General features: G+C 57.3%; 1 protein-coding gene across 3 annotated transcripts in view; it reads right to left on the bottom strand.

The window, feature by feature from the left end:
- EXOC3L2 (exocyst complex component 3 like 2) overlaps positions 1 to 13664 on the bottom strand; it is a 57014-nt gene that overhangs the window by 30886 nt on the left and 12464 nt on the right. For all 3 annotated transcript variants that reach the window (XM_054010086.1, XM_054010085.1, XM_054010087.1), the window contains exon 2: positions 5362 to 6026. In XM_054010086.1, coding sequence (XP_053866061.1) covers positions 5362 to 6007 — 646 coding nt within the window. In that variant the 5' untranslated portion in view covers positions 6008 to 6026. The remainder of the gene's footprint in view (positions 1 to 5361; positions 6027 to 13664) is intronic.

The raw sequence follows: 13664 nt of genomic DNA, 5'->3' as shown, positions 1-13664 counted from the left end.
GCGGGGGCATCCATGGGAACGGGGGTAGGTTCGAACTTCCCCAGGTCACTGGCTAAAGTGACCCTGCTCAGTTCGGTCTCGAAGGGGGGAGAGATGTGACGAACTGGGCCTGTTCTCACTGTGGTCTGTGAATGCTGACAGGGAAGTGTGGCTGAATAGTCTGCATTGGGGGATGGGAGACAGCCCGAGGGCGCATACCTAAGTGTGTAACACGAGAACCCAGGGAGGGGTTGAAGGCCAGGTGACTCCTTAGCCCGGGAAACTGAACAAAGGCTGTGGGAGGGGTGGCTGAAGCCAGAGTGTGGGAAGCAGGCTGGAGAGATGGCTGGGGGGCAGAGATGGCTCTGACCTCCCAAGGGGGGCTGGGACCCCAAGATGGACCAAACTGAGGGGGTCCCTGTTGTCTGTGCCTGCAAGACCTGTCTTGGACTGTATTCCTGTCATCCAAATAAACCTTCTGCTTTACTGGCTGGCTGAGAGTCATGGTGAATCGCAGGAAGCCGGGGGTGCAGGGCCCTGAGTCCCCCAATACTCCGCGACACCATTGACCTTCCTCCCATCCACCTCCAGGGGAACAAGGTACTCTCTCCGGAGGGACAGCCCCGCGCCCACCGTATAAACCAAAAACCCTGAGTCTGGGGCATCCAGCCCCCTAGAGGAGCTGGCCTGGGGCCCTTCTCTCTCTTGAGCAGTTGATAAGCTGCCAGCCCCTCTTGCGTGAGAAGCCTGCCCCTCGTCCGTCTGGGCCTCTACCAAGTTAACCCTATGCGGGTTCGGTCTGCTCAGTCTGTCCTTGAGCTTGGGGCACTGGGCCCGAACGTGGCCTCTTCGGCCGCAGTAATAGCAGCTCAGGTCCCGTGGGTCCCCTCGAGCCGGTCGGTTGTCCCTGACGCTGGGCATTCCCCGTGGGAGGGGATTCCCCATATTCCCCCTTTGGGAGGTCCCAGGGTGACTCTCTCTCTGCATCGCGGCGGGCCTGTTCCTTTGGGGCTCCTCCCTGCCACCCCCTGACCGGCTCTTTACAAACTCATCGGCCAGCTGCCCGGCGTGTCGCGGGTTTTCTGGCTTTCTGTCCACCAACCACAGCCTCAGGTCGGAGGGGCACCGCTCATACAGTTGCTCCAGTACCAGCAGTTTAATCAGATCCTCCTTCGTCTGGGCCCCACCAGCCCACTTGCTGGCGTATCTTTCCATGCGGACGGCTAGTTGCAGATATGAGATCTCAGGGGTTTTATCTTGACTCCGGAACCTTCCCCGGTACATCTCAGGAGTCAGCCCAAACTCACGTAGCAGGGCCTTTTTGAATAGTTCGTAGTCCCCTTTCTCTGCCTCTCCCAGTTGGCGGTACAATGCCACGGCTTTGGGGTCCAGTAAGGGGGTAAGGACCCGGAGTCTGTCCGCGGGATCAACCCGGTGCAGCTCGCAGGCCGTCTCAAAGGCCTCCAGGAAGTCATCCATGTCCTCCCCCTCCTTGTATGGGGCCATGATGCACTTATCAAAGCTCCGTGCAGTCCTGGGTCCCCCCTCACTTACCGCAGCCGGGGGTTCGCTGCCCTTCAATCTCGCCAGTTCCAGGTCATGCTGACGCTGTCTCTCATTCTCCTGTCTCTGTCTCTCATTCTCCTCCCGTTCCTGCTGACGCTGTCTCTCTTCACGCTGATGCTGTCTCTCTTCATGCTGTCTCTGTTGTTCACTATCCTCCAGCTCTCTCAGTTTTAGCTCTTTCTCCCATTCCAGCCAATTCCGCTCCCCGGATGCCAAACGTCGCCGGGAGGGTCCCCTGCTGGCCGGGGGGCCCACGGCGCCTTCGGTATTTGCTGGGCTCCTCCCCACCCTTCCCTTAGGCATAGGAAGGAGGGGTCTCGGGAAGCCCTCAGCAGCCGGCTGACCACTCCCAGCTGGGACAGACACTGGGGCCTGCGCTGCATTTGCCAGGCTGCTTCCCTGAGACACAGGGATCAGTTCATTCGCGCGATCTTCCTCCTCCAGCCGGGCAATGAGCTGTGCTTTGGTGAGCCTCCCAATGCGCAGCCGCCTCTGCTTGCACAGCTCCACCAGGTCGCTCTTAAGCCGCTTGGCATACATCTTCCTGCTGGCCACTCACCGGCCTGTGTGCTCACAGCTCCCCACAGTTCCCAGGGGGACCCCTAGTGTGCCAGCCCTTCTCGAGGTCACCACCTCTCTGCCAGGGTCGAGCTGCAGACTCCTCCGCCCCTGGGACCACTCGCTGCGATCCCCCCGGGGGACCCTGTTACTGCAAAAGTCCTTCTCGCTGGTCACACACTCCCAGGGGTAATAACCGTCTCTCTCCCACTCTTCAGCCGGCCTGGTCCCCGTCAATCCCCCTTCGTTTTACTGCTCCCCAGTCACTTACTGCAGGAAGCACCGTCCACGGGGTGCAGTAGATCCCACCGCTGCCACCAGTTGTCACGGAGTATTGGGGGACTCAGGGCCCTGCACCCCCGGCTTCCTGCGATTCACCATGACTCTCAGCCAGCCAGTAGAGCAGAAGGTTTATTTGGATGACAGGAATACAGTCCAAGACAGGTCTTGCAGGCACAGACAACAGGGCCCCCCCTCAGTTAGGTCCAGCTTGGGGTCCCAGGGCATGCCAGCCCACCCCCCTTTGGGGGGTCAGAGCCATCTCTGCCTCCCAGCCATCTCTCCAGCCTCCTTCCAGCCTGCTTCCAGCACCCTGCCTTCAGCGACCCCTCCCACAGCCTTTGTTCAGTTTCCCGGGCCCCGGAGTCACCTGACCTCCAATCCCCTCCTGGGTTCTCATGTTACAAGCTCAGGTATGTTCCCTTGGGCCGACTCCCATCCCCCGATGCAGACCATCCTAGTCACACTCCCCTGTCAGCATTCCCACACCCCAGCAAGAACAGTCCCAGTTCGTCACACCCACCTCTGCGCTGCCCAGTGGGGCGGGACACTCCGTCTGCCGGAGCCCGCTGGCTGCTGGATCAGCGTCCGGGGAGGCTGGCAGCAGAACAGCACCTGCCGGCCTCCCCAGAGGCTTAGCTGGGCTGGGCTGGGCTGGGCAGGGGACGGTCCTAAGCGTGGCCATGAGCCGCCCCGAGCCGCGCCCAGCCCCAACCCAGCCAGGAGCCGGCCACTGTGCCCTCATGGTGTCCAGCCACCTCGCCCTGGGGAACAGCACCTCGCACAGTGTTGGGGGGAGGCACAGCCCACAGCATGGCCCCTGGCTGGGGTGAGGGGCACAGTACATGGCCCAACACTTGGGCACACAGCACTGCCCAGCCCTTGGGACCCACGGCCAGCCCGGGCAGGCTGGTGACATGGGGTGCTGGGCCTGCGGGGGGAGCAGACAGTGCCCCCCCTTCTCCTCCCCTGCCAGGGAGGGGTGCTCGCCCAGCGGACAGTCTTTATCTGGGCATGGGGGGGGGGCAGCGGGTGCTCTCAGGTGACCTCTGACTCCCTTCTATGACCTGCAAGTGACACCCCCATCTGCCTTCGCCCTATGGCAGGACCTTCCGAGCAGGGAAAGGGGCACTGAGCACCATGTGGCCCTGGCAAAGCAGAACACCGGGGTCATCTCCTGCTTCCCCCCCAGCCCGCCTGCTCCGGCCACATGTCTGATTCACCGGCTCCCCACCTGGCCAGCTCCTGCGCCCATCAAACCTCGCCCCCAGCGGGACAGCTCCTTCCATGGGGCGGCACACGCTGAGCTCTGCGGGACGCCCGCTCCGGGGGCACAACAGGACTTCGCTCCGCGCCCCCTCCCGGCACCGTGCCAGGGAAGCTCCGCTGGCATTGGGACGGAAACATCCCACGTCCAGCCTTGCAGAGGGCAGCTGGGAACGTGGCCCAGGGAGACCGAGAGGCACAGATGCCAGGGGGCAAAGCGGGCCTCGGCATGGGCACCAAAGGCAGGGTTCCTACGCCCAGCTCAGATTATCCACAGCACCTGACTCTGAATTTTCCAAGGGTTTTTGGAGGGGGAGCCTCAGAATGCTGTCCCCCCTCAGGCCCCCCAGGTAGAGACCTGACCCGCTGCATCTGTATTGGTCCCTACCCCTCCCTCCTCAGCGCGTCCCAGTGCTTCCCAGGTGCGGGCCTCATGGTCACTGGATCTCCAGTCAGGAACCAGCTGGCTTTAAAACAGAAACATGGGGGGGGGGAATGTATTTGCACCTCAAAGGATCCTTAATTGGCGGGTGTTTGCTCTCCATCCACTGGGTTTGGTGCCCTGGGGTGGGACAATGGGGCCTCTCTGGGGCCGGGGGCCAGACAGGGCGGCTCCATGGAATGATAAGGGATCTGCTCAGAACTGGCTGTTCCAGGCCCTGGTGCCGTGTTATCTTCCCATTCGGCCCCCCGCATTGTTGGCTCCCCCCCGCCCCGGCGGAGCCCCAGGTCAGGCACCAGCCAGGGCATTGCCGGACCCACCCCATGCAGCTGCGTCCTGTGTCACTCACAGCACCTTTGTGGTTTTAGGGGTTTTGCCAAGAACCATTAGCAACAGCAGGGCTGCCCTGTCCAGGAACCCCACTCCCAGAGACGGGGCTCACCCCATGCAGAGCGATGCCCTACACCGAGCCCAGCTGTAGGGAGAGCCCACTGTGCAGATGGGGAAACTGAGGCAGAGAGGCAAATGGACATACACAAGAGCCAGGGATAGAACCCAGGAGCCCTGGCTCCCAGCCCCTTGCTCTAACCATTAGACCCCACTCCCCTCCCCGCTCTGGCGATAGAACCCAGGAGTTCTGGCTCCCAGCCCCCTCACCCGATCTAACCACTAGACCCCATTCCCCTCCCAGAGCTGGGGATAGAACCCAGGAGTCCGAGCTTCCAGCCCCCTGCTCTAACCACTAGACCCCCTCTCAGACCCAGGACTAGAACCCACACACATCTCGGCTGGGAGCATGTCACAGTCGGCACCAGGGTCCCACTCTGCGAGCAGGATGCCCTGCGACTGGCCCTCACCACAGCAGCTCCTCTCAGCACCGGGGCCGGCCAGGAAGCGGGACCGACCTGTCACCCAAGGGCGGGACTCAGTTGGGGGGGGGGGAGAAGAACACGGAAAGAAGCAAGGCTGTAGGGTGCTACCCCGTGGGCTGAGGTCCTGGGACGGGGTAGCTGTAGGGGCTCATGGGGTGGGGGGGCAGGCAGTGCCCAAGACAGGGAGACGAGGGGCTCCCCCACAGCTCCTCACAGTCCAGGGGAGGGGGCGCCCCGGCAACATGACTCGGCCCATCAGTGGCTCCGTCGGGCAGGCTGCCTCCCCGGGATGTATGTGGGCACACCCTCCCCCACATCCCCCCCTCGTGGCAGGGCCCCCCAGCTGCAACACGGAGGGCGAGCCCAGGGCCCGGTTCCCACGGCCGCTCGCCGGCTCACCTGACAGAGGCTCCTGGGCCTTGGCGTCGGTCTCCACCTCCTGGGCGGCGAGCGCCGGCTCCGGGGCCTCGGTGGGGCTGGGCTTGTCCACCAGCGAGGCCCGGCGCGCCCGGCCCCCCAGGCCCAGCTTGAGGAAGCTCATTCGCTTCCCGGCGTCGGGGACACCCTCACGCTCGGCCGGGGAGCTCTCCGGCCCGCCCTGGCTCTCCCTGCGCCGCCCATTCAAGAGCTGCAGGAGGCGGAAGTCCTCGGAGCAGCGCCGCGACTTCCGCTTCTCCAGGGACCCGAGGCCCAGGAAGGGACGCCGGTCGGGCCCCTTGTCCCCGGCAGGAGCCTTCTCTTTGCCCGCCCCCTTCTTGCCCTTGCCCAGCCGGAAGGGGGACAGGCCCGCCAGCTTCTCTCGCGTCACCCGGCGCCGGTCCAGGCTGCCATTGACGAGGTCACGTTCAAAGCCACCATCCTCCTCCTCTGCCTCCTCCAGGAAGGGGTTCTGCTCCCCCAGGACAGAGTCCCCTGAGTTCTCCTCCAAATCCTCCTCGAAGGGGTTGGTGCTGCTCTCCTGGGCCAGGATCAGCTCCCCGGTGCCGCCCGGTGCCCTGTTGGCCGTGGCCATCTTCAGTTTGTAGGGGTTCTTAAGGACCGGCATGGCCACCACTATCCGGGACCTGGCAACACAGGAGACAGGGTCAAGCGCCGAGTGCGGGATGCAGGGATCCCGGTGCCATGGGAGGAGGAGCAGCTAGGGACATGGAACACCCAACCGCAGCCTAGCAACATATACCGCCATTGCATGCCCTGTCCTCTGTATCACACATACTCTGTACCCCATCGCAGGCCCTGTACCCTGTATTGTACATACCCTGTACCCCATCCCATGCCCTGTACCCCATTGCAGACCCTGTATTGTACCCCATCACACACCCTGTACTGTACATACCCTGTATCCCATCACACACCCTGTACCCTGTATTGTACATACCCTGTACCCCATCCCATGCCCTGTACCCTGTACCACACATACAGTAACTCCTCACTTAACGTTGTAGTTCTGTTCCCGAAAAATGCAACTTTAAGTGAAATGATGTTAAGCGAATCCAATTTCCCCGTAAGAATTAATGCAAATGGGGGGTTAGGTTCCAGGGAAATTTTTTTCACCAGACAAAAGACTATATATATACACCCACACACATTATAAGTTTTAAACAAACAATTTAATACTGGTACGCAGTGATGATGATTGTGAAGCTTGGTTGAGGTGGAGGAGTCAGAGGGTGGGATATTTCCCAGGAAATGCCTTATGGCTAAATGATGAACTAGCACTCGGCTGAGCCCTCAAGGGTTAACTCTCACACTCTACAAGGCAGCAGGAAAGGAGGGAGGGGAGAGAGCATCGCAGACAGAGACAGAGACACACACCTGTATGTGTGTGAGAGAGAGAGATACGCATTTCCCCTTTAAGTACCCTGTCTTGTTAATGGATCAGCTTGCCCTGACATTACCCCCCCTCTTCATCCGCTCCCCCCACACAGCAAGCAGGAGGCTCCCGGAGCAGGTCTAAGGCAGAGGGCAGGAGCAGCACATGACAGTGGGGGGAGGAACAGCTGCAATTGTTAGCCTGCTGGGCAGCTGCTGCACAGGGAACTTAGGGGAGCGGGGAGCTGATAGTGGGGCTGCCAGTCCACCCTGGTTCCAAGCCCCCACCCGCTCGCTGCGACGGGCTGCTCTTCCTGCAAGCAGTGAACAGAGCAGGCAGCTGCCAAACGACCTTAGAAGGGAGCATTACACAACTTTAAACGAGCCTGTTCCCTAATTGATCAGCAACGAAACAATGTTAACTGGGACGACTAAGTGAGGAGTTACTGTACCCTGTACCCCCTCCCATGCCCTGTACCCCATATCATAGAATCAGAGAAGATCAGGGTTGGAAGAAACCTCAGGAGGTCATCTAGTCCAACCCCCTGCTCAAACCAGTTCCAACACCCACTAAATCATCCCAGCCTTAGAGGTTGAGTACATTAGCTCTTTCCACATCCTCGGTCACTAGGTTGCCTCCCTCATTCAGTAAGGGGCCCACACTTGCCTTGACTTTCTTCTTGTTGCTAACATACCTGAAGAAACCCTTCTTGTTACTCTTAACATCTCTTGCTACCTGCAACTCCAAGTGTTATTTCGCCTTCCTGATTTCACTCCTGCATGCCTGAGCAATATTTTTATACTCCTCCCTGGTCATTTGTCCAATCTTCCACTTCTTGTGAGCTTCTTTTTTGTGTTTAAGATCAGCAAGGATTTCACTGTTTAGCCAAGCTGGTCACCTGCCATATTTACTAGTCTTTCTAAACATCGGGATGGTTTGTTCCTGCAACCTCAATAAGGATTCGTTAAAATACAGCCAGCTCTCCTGGACTCCTTTCCCCCTCATGTTATTCTCCCAGGGGATCCTGCCCATCAGTTCCCTGAGGGAGTCAAAGTCTGGTTTTCTGAAGTCCAGGGTCCGTATTCTGCTGCTCTCCTTTCTTCGAGGTTTTTAAGGTCAGGCTTGACAAAGCCCTGGCTGGGATGATTTAGTTGGGGATTGGTCCTGCTTAGAGCAGGGGGGTGGACTAGATGACCTCCTGAGGTCCCTTCCAACCCTGATATTCTATGATTCAGCCAGGGCTTTGTCAAGCTACGGATGGAGATTCCACCACCTCCCTAGGGAACCCATTCCAGTGCTTCACCACCCTCCTAGTGAAAACTAATATCCAACCTAGACCTCCTGCACTGCAACTTGAGATCATTACTCCTTGTTCTGTCATCTGCCACCACTGAGAACAGCTGAGCTCCATCCTGTTTGGAACCTCCCTTCAGGTAGTTGAAGGCTGCTATCAAATCCCGCCCCCTCACTCTTCTCTTCTGCAGACTAAATAACCCCAGTTCCCTCAGCCTCTCCTCGTAAGTCATGTGCCTCAGCCCCCTAATCACTCTCTCCAATTTGTCCACATCCCTTCTGTAGTGGGGGGCCCAAAACTGGATGCAATACTCCAGATGTGGCCTCACCAGTGCCGACTAGAGGGGAATAATCACTTCCCTCGATCAGCTGGCAATGCTACAACTAATGCAGCCCAATATGCCATTAGCCTTCTTGGCAACAAGGGCACACTGCTGACTCATATCCAGCTTCTCGTCCACTGTAATCCCCAGGTCCTTTTCTGCAGAACTGCTGCTTAGCCAGTCGGTCCCCAGCCTGTAGCGGTGCATGGGATTCTTCCGTTCTAAGTGCAGGACTCTGCACTTGTCCTTTTTGAACCTCATCAGATTTGTTTTGGCCCAATCCTCCAATTTGTCTAGCTCACTCTGGACCCTATCCCTACCCTCCAGCATATCTACCTCTCCCCCCAGCTTAGTGTCATCCGTGAACTTGCTGAGGGTGCAATCCATCCCATCATCCAGATCATTAATGAAGATGTTGAACAAAACCGACCCCAGAACCGACCACTGCGGGCACTCTGCTTGATACCGGCTGCCAACTAGACATCGAGCCATTGATCACTACCTGTTGAGCCTGACGATCTAGCCAGCTTTCTATCCACCTTGTAGTCCATTCAGCCAATCCATACTTCTTTAACTTGCTGGCAAGAACACTGTGGGAGACCGTATCAAAAGCTTTGCTAAAGTCAAGATATATCATGTCCACCTCTTTCCCCATATCCACAGAGCCAGTTATCTCATCATAGAAGGCAATCAGGTTGGTCAGGCATGACTTGCCCTTGGTGAGTCCATGTTGACTGTTCCTGATCACCTTCCTTTCCTCCAAGTGCTTCAAAATGGATTCCTTGAGAACCTGCTCCATAATTTTTTACAGTGATTGAGGTGAGGCTGACTGGTCTGTAGGTCCCCAGATTCTCCTTCTTCCCTTTTTTAAAAGATGGACACTACTATATTTGCCTTTTTCCAATCGTCTAGGCCCTCCCCCGATCACCAGGAGTTTTCAGAGATAATAGCCAATGAGTCTGCAATCACATCAGCCAACTCCCTCAGATGCATCCCATGGACTTGTGCATGTCCAGCTTTTCTAAATACTCCTTAACCTGTTCTTTCACCACTGAGGGCTGCTCACCTCCTTCCCATACTGTGCTGCCCAGTGCAGCAATCTGGGAGCTGACCTTGTCTGTGAAGACTGAGGCAAAAAAAGCATTGAGTAAGAACATAAGAACAGCCATACTGGGTCAGACCATCTAGCCCAGCATCCTGTCTTCCGACAGTGGCCAATGCCAAGTGCCCCAGAGGGAATGAACAGAACAGGTAATCCTCAAGTGATCCATCCCGTCACCCATTCCCAGCTTCTGGCAAACAGAGGCTAACAGCCATTGATGGACCTATCCTCCATGAATGTATCTAGTTCTTTTTTGAACCCTGTTATAGTCTTGGCCTTCACAACTTCCTCTGGCAAGGAGTTCCACAGGTTGACTGTGCGTTGTGTGAAAAAATACTTCCTTTTGTTTGTCTTAAAACCTGCTGCCTATTAATTTCATATGGTGGCCCCTAGTTCTTGTGTTATGAGATGAAGTAAATAACACTTCCTTATTTACTTTCTCTATTCCACTCAGGATTTTATAGACGTCTATCATATCACCCTTTAATTGCCTCTTTTCCAAACTGAAAAGTCCCAGTCTTATTAATCTCTCCTTATACGGCAGCTGTTCCATACTGATACCAGTCAGCTATGTGTTCTTTGGGAACCAGGGTGCAGTATCTAGCCTGTCTGACACCCCACCACCACCAGCCTCTGCTTAAACCAAAACCCATCAGAGAAAAACTTGCAGAGAGCAGTGAAGGGCGCTGGGAGACACACCTAGACCCCTCCTGACAAGGGTGACAAGAACAAAGACATCTCCATTTGCATACAGAATGGAGAACAGAAAACCGCACTGAACTCTGGGACCAGAAAAGCAGGGACGCACTGCATCATGGGGAATCTCTGCTCCAGATGCTAATGAACCTACACCTGCACACACCCAGCTCAGCAGTTATCAGACCAATTCTAGTAATGAATCCTTGATTGATATCCAAATACTGAAGCTGCCTAGTTGCATTGTGAGCTCCCTGGAAGGAACACTACCCATAGCTAGGAGTGATCAGCTCCTATTGACTCAAGGGTTTTCTTTAGGCTAAACATCAGTTTACCCATAAACAAATCTAGTGTTCTCCCTTGAACCATTGCATTCTCTCTACAAAAACCCCTACCTATACCCAAGTAAGTGTTCTGATGCTTGGATCCAAACTCTCCATCAGTTCCACAGGAACTCCATCGTCTCCTGACTGATCGTGCTAAAGGGCCGCCCAGAGTGGGGGGCAAGTGGGGCAATTTGCCCCAGACCCCGCAGGGGCCCCCAGAGCGGGTCCTTCACTCGTTCTGGGGGCCCTGGAAAACTCTCGTGGGGGCCCGGGCCCCCGGAGCGAGTGAAGGACCCGCCGCCGAAGACCCGGAGCTTCTTCCGCTCCAGGTCTTCGGCAGCGGGGGGGTCCTTCCCCTCTGGGACCCGCCGCTGAAGTGCCCCGAAGACCTGCAGCGGGGGATCCTTCCGTCCGGGGACCCGCCGCCGAAGTGCCGGGTCTTCGGTGGCAATTCGGCGGCGGGGGGTCCTTCCACTCGGGGTCTTCGGCGGCAGGGGGCTGAAGTGCCCGAGTGGAAGGACCCCCGCCGCTGAAGACCCCGGGCCCCCTGAATCCTCTGGGCAGCCATGGGTGCTGGGGGCTCTGCCTGCCTCCAGCACTCAGGACCCTGAGCTACCACGATCACCTGGGAATCCCGACCAGTTCAAGCCTTATGGAGTGGGTGAGATCCCTCCCTCTCTCTGTGTTTTCTTTTCTACCTCAGGTATTAACCTTTAATAATGAAACTCAGGGGTTGGCAACTTTCAGAAGTGGTGTGCTGAGTCTTCATTTATTCATTCCAATTTAAGGTTTCGCCTGCCAATCATATGTTTTAACGTTTTTAGAAGGTTTCTTTCTAGAAGTCTATAATATATCACTAAACCATTGTTGTATGTAAAGTAAATAAGGTTTTTAAAAAGTTTAAGAAGCTTCATTTAAAATTAAATGAAAAGGCAGAGCCCCCCGGACCGGTGGCCAGGACCCGGGCAGTGCGAGTGCCACAGGCTGCCTACCCCGGATGTAACTGTGATGTCGGTTTAGGCTTCTTATGTAGTTATCATTATTAGTCAATAAATAACTTTTATAGTTAAGCTGGTTGCGTCTCTCTCTCTCTCTGAACTTTACTCTTTTGTGGTTTTAGCTTCCCCATTTACTCTGCAGCAACGCTCCTCTTACCTAAGCTAAAGATCCCTGTAGTGCCCAAAAATCCTGTGGGGTTTGCTCATCAAGTGGGTTACTACCAGTATAATTGTGACGTGAAAGTGGGGATAGGGACGTGCTGAACCTATGACATACAAGGGTGGCAGCTTGGAAGAGCTGCTCGACCCAGACTGCTGAGTCCAGGGGCATATAAGGGGGTCAGCTTGAGAGTGCTGATTGACCAGGTCCACTCAGACTTGCTCTGGTGTGTGTGGGTGTGTTCGTCTGATTCTGTAGGGTTACCATATTTAGTGCCTCCGAAAGGAGGACACTTTAAAGGGGCCCCAGCCCCGCCCCCAGCCCCGCCCCCTCCTCAAAGTCTCCGCCCCCTCCCCTGCTTCCCGCGAACATTTGAGTCACGGGAAGCCTGAAGCAGGTAAGGGGGAGTGTGGGGGGAGGAGGAGGCGCGGCCCACCCCCGGCCCCCAGCACCGCAGGTCCCCAGCCCGTCCCCCGAGCCCCTGGCCCGGCACCCGAGCCGCCCCCCGAGCCCCCGGCCTGGCCCGGCACCGCCGGCCGGGCCCCCCAAGCCCCCGGCCCAGCACCGGGCCCCCCCGAGCACCACCGGCCGAGCCCCCGGCCCGGCACCCGGCCCAGCACCCGAGCCCCCGACCCGGCCCCGCCGGCCAGGCCTCCCGAGCCCCCGGCCCGGCACCGGGCCCCCCGAGCACCGCCGGCCGAGCTCCCGAGCCCCCGGCCCAGCACCGCCGGCCGGGCCCCCCGAGCCCCCGGCCCGGCGCCGGGCCCCCCGAGCCCCCGGCCCGGCGCCGGGCCCCCCGAGCCCCGCCGGCCGGGCCCCCCGAGCCCCCGGCCCGGCACCGCATGTCCGATTTTCCCGGACATGTCCGGCTTTTTGGGATTTCCCCCCGGATGGGGATTTGGAGCCCAAAAAGCCGGACATGTCCGGGAAAATCCGGACGTATGGTAATCCTAGATTCTGGGGCTGGAGGAACCCAGCCCTGGGGAACCTAGGTCCTGCAGGATAGCTCCATTGGGAGGGGACTTGCAGAAGGGAGGAGTAGAGCTCCATAGGAACACATGTGACACAAGCAGTACATGGATAGAATTACAGAACCCCCCCCCCTGCAATGGCCTTATCGTCCTTGAGTGCTCCTTTAGCATCTCGATCGTCCAGTGGCCCCACTGGTTGTTTAGCAGGCCTCCTGCTTCTGATGTACTTAAAACAAATTTTACTGTTACTTTTTGAGTCTTTGGCTAGCTGTTCTTCAAATTCTTTTTTGGCTTCCTAATTTTTTTTTAATTTTTTTTTTTAATTACTTCAGCTTTTTCCACATCAAAAGGGTCCCACACTTTCCCTGACCTTCTTCTTGTTGCTAACATACCTGTAGAAACCCTTCTTGTTACCCTTCACATCCCTTGCTAGCTGCAACTCCAATTGTGCCTTGGCCTTCCTGATTACACCCCTGCATGCTCGAGCAATATTTTTATACTCCTCCCTAATCATCTGTCCAAGTTTCCACTTCTTGTAAGCTTCCTTTCTGTGTTTAAGCTCACTGAAGATTTCTCTGTTAAGCCAAGCTGGTCGCCTGCCATATTTGCTATTCTTTCTGCACATTGGGATGGTTTGTTCCTGCAACCTCAATAAGGCTTCTTTAAAATACAGCCAGCTCTCCTGGACTCCTTGCCCCCCTCATATTAGCCTGTACGGACCCTGTATCGCACACCCTGTATCGCATGCCCTGTGCCCCATCCCACATGCCGTGTACCCCATATCATGCACAGCGTGTACCCCCAATCACCCAGCATACCCTCAACCCACAACATATTGCCCCATCCCACATGCCATGTACCCCCATCCCACACCCACCATACTGTGTACCCCCTATGATCCCCCATGCACACCCATCCCATGTGCCCCCACCCCATGCCATGCCCCACTCCTGTCCCACGCCAGGCAACCCCCACCAATACACCCTGCTGTGCACAGTCCGTACACACAAGCAGGACCAC

The sequence above is a fragment of the Malaclemys terrapin genome, chromosome 20, assembly GCF_027887155.1.
Source record: "Malaclemys terrapin pileata isolate rMalTer1 chromosome 20, rMalTer1.hap1, whole genome shotgun sequence".
Classification (NCBI taxonomy): Eukaryota; Metazoa; Chordata; order Testudines; family Emydidae; genus Malaclemys; species Malaclemys terrapin.
This window is presented reverse-complemented; position numbering and strand designations above follow the sequence as displayed.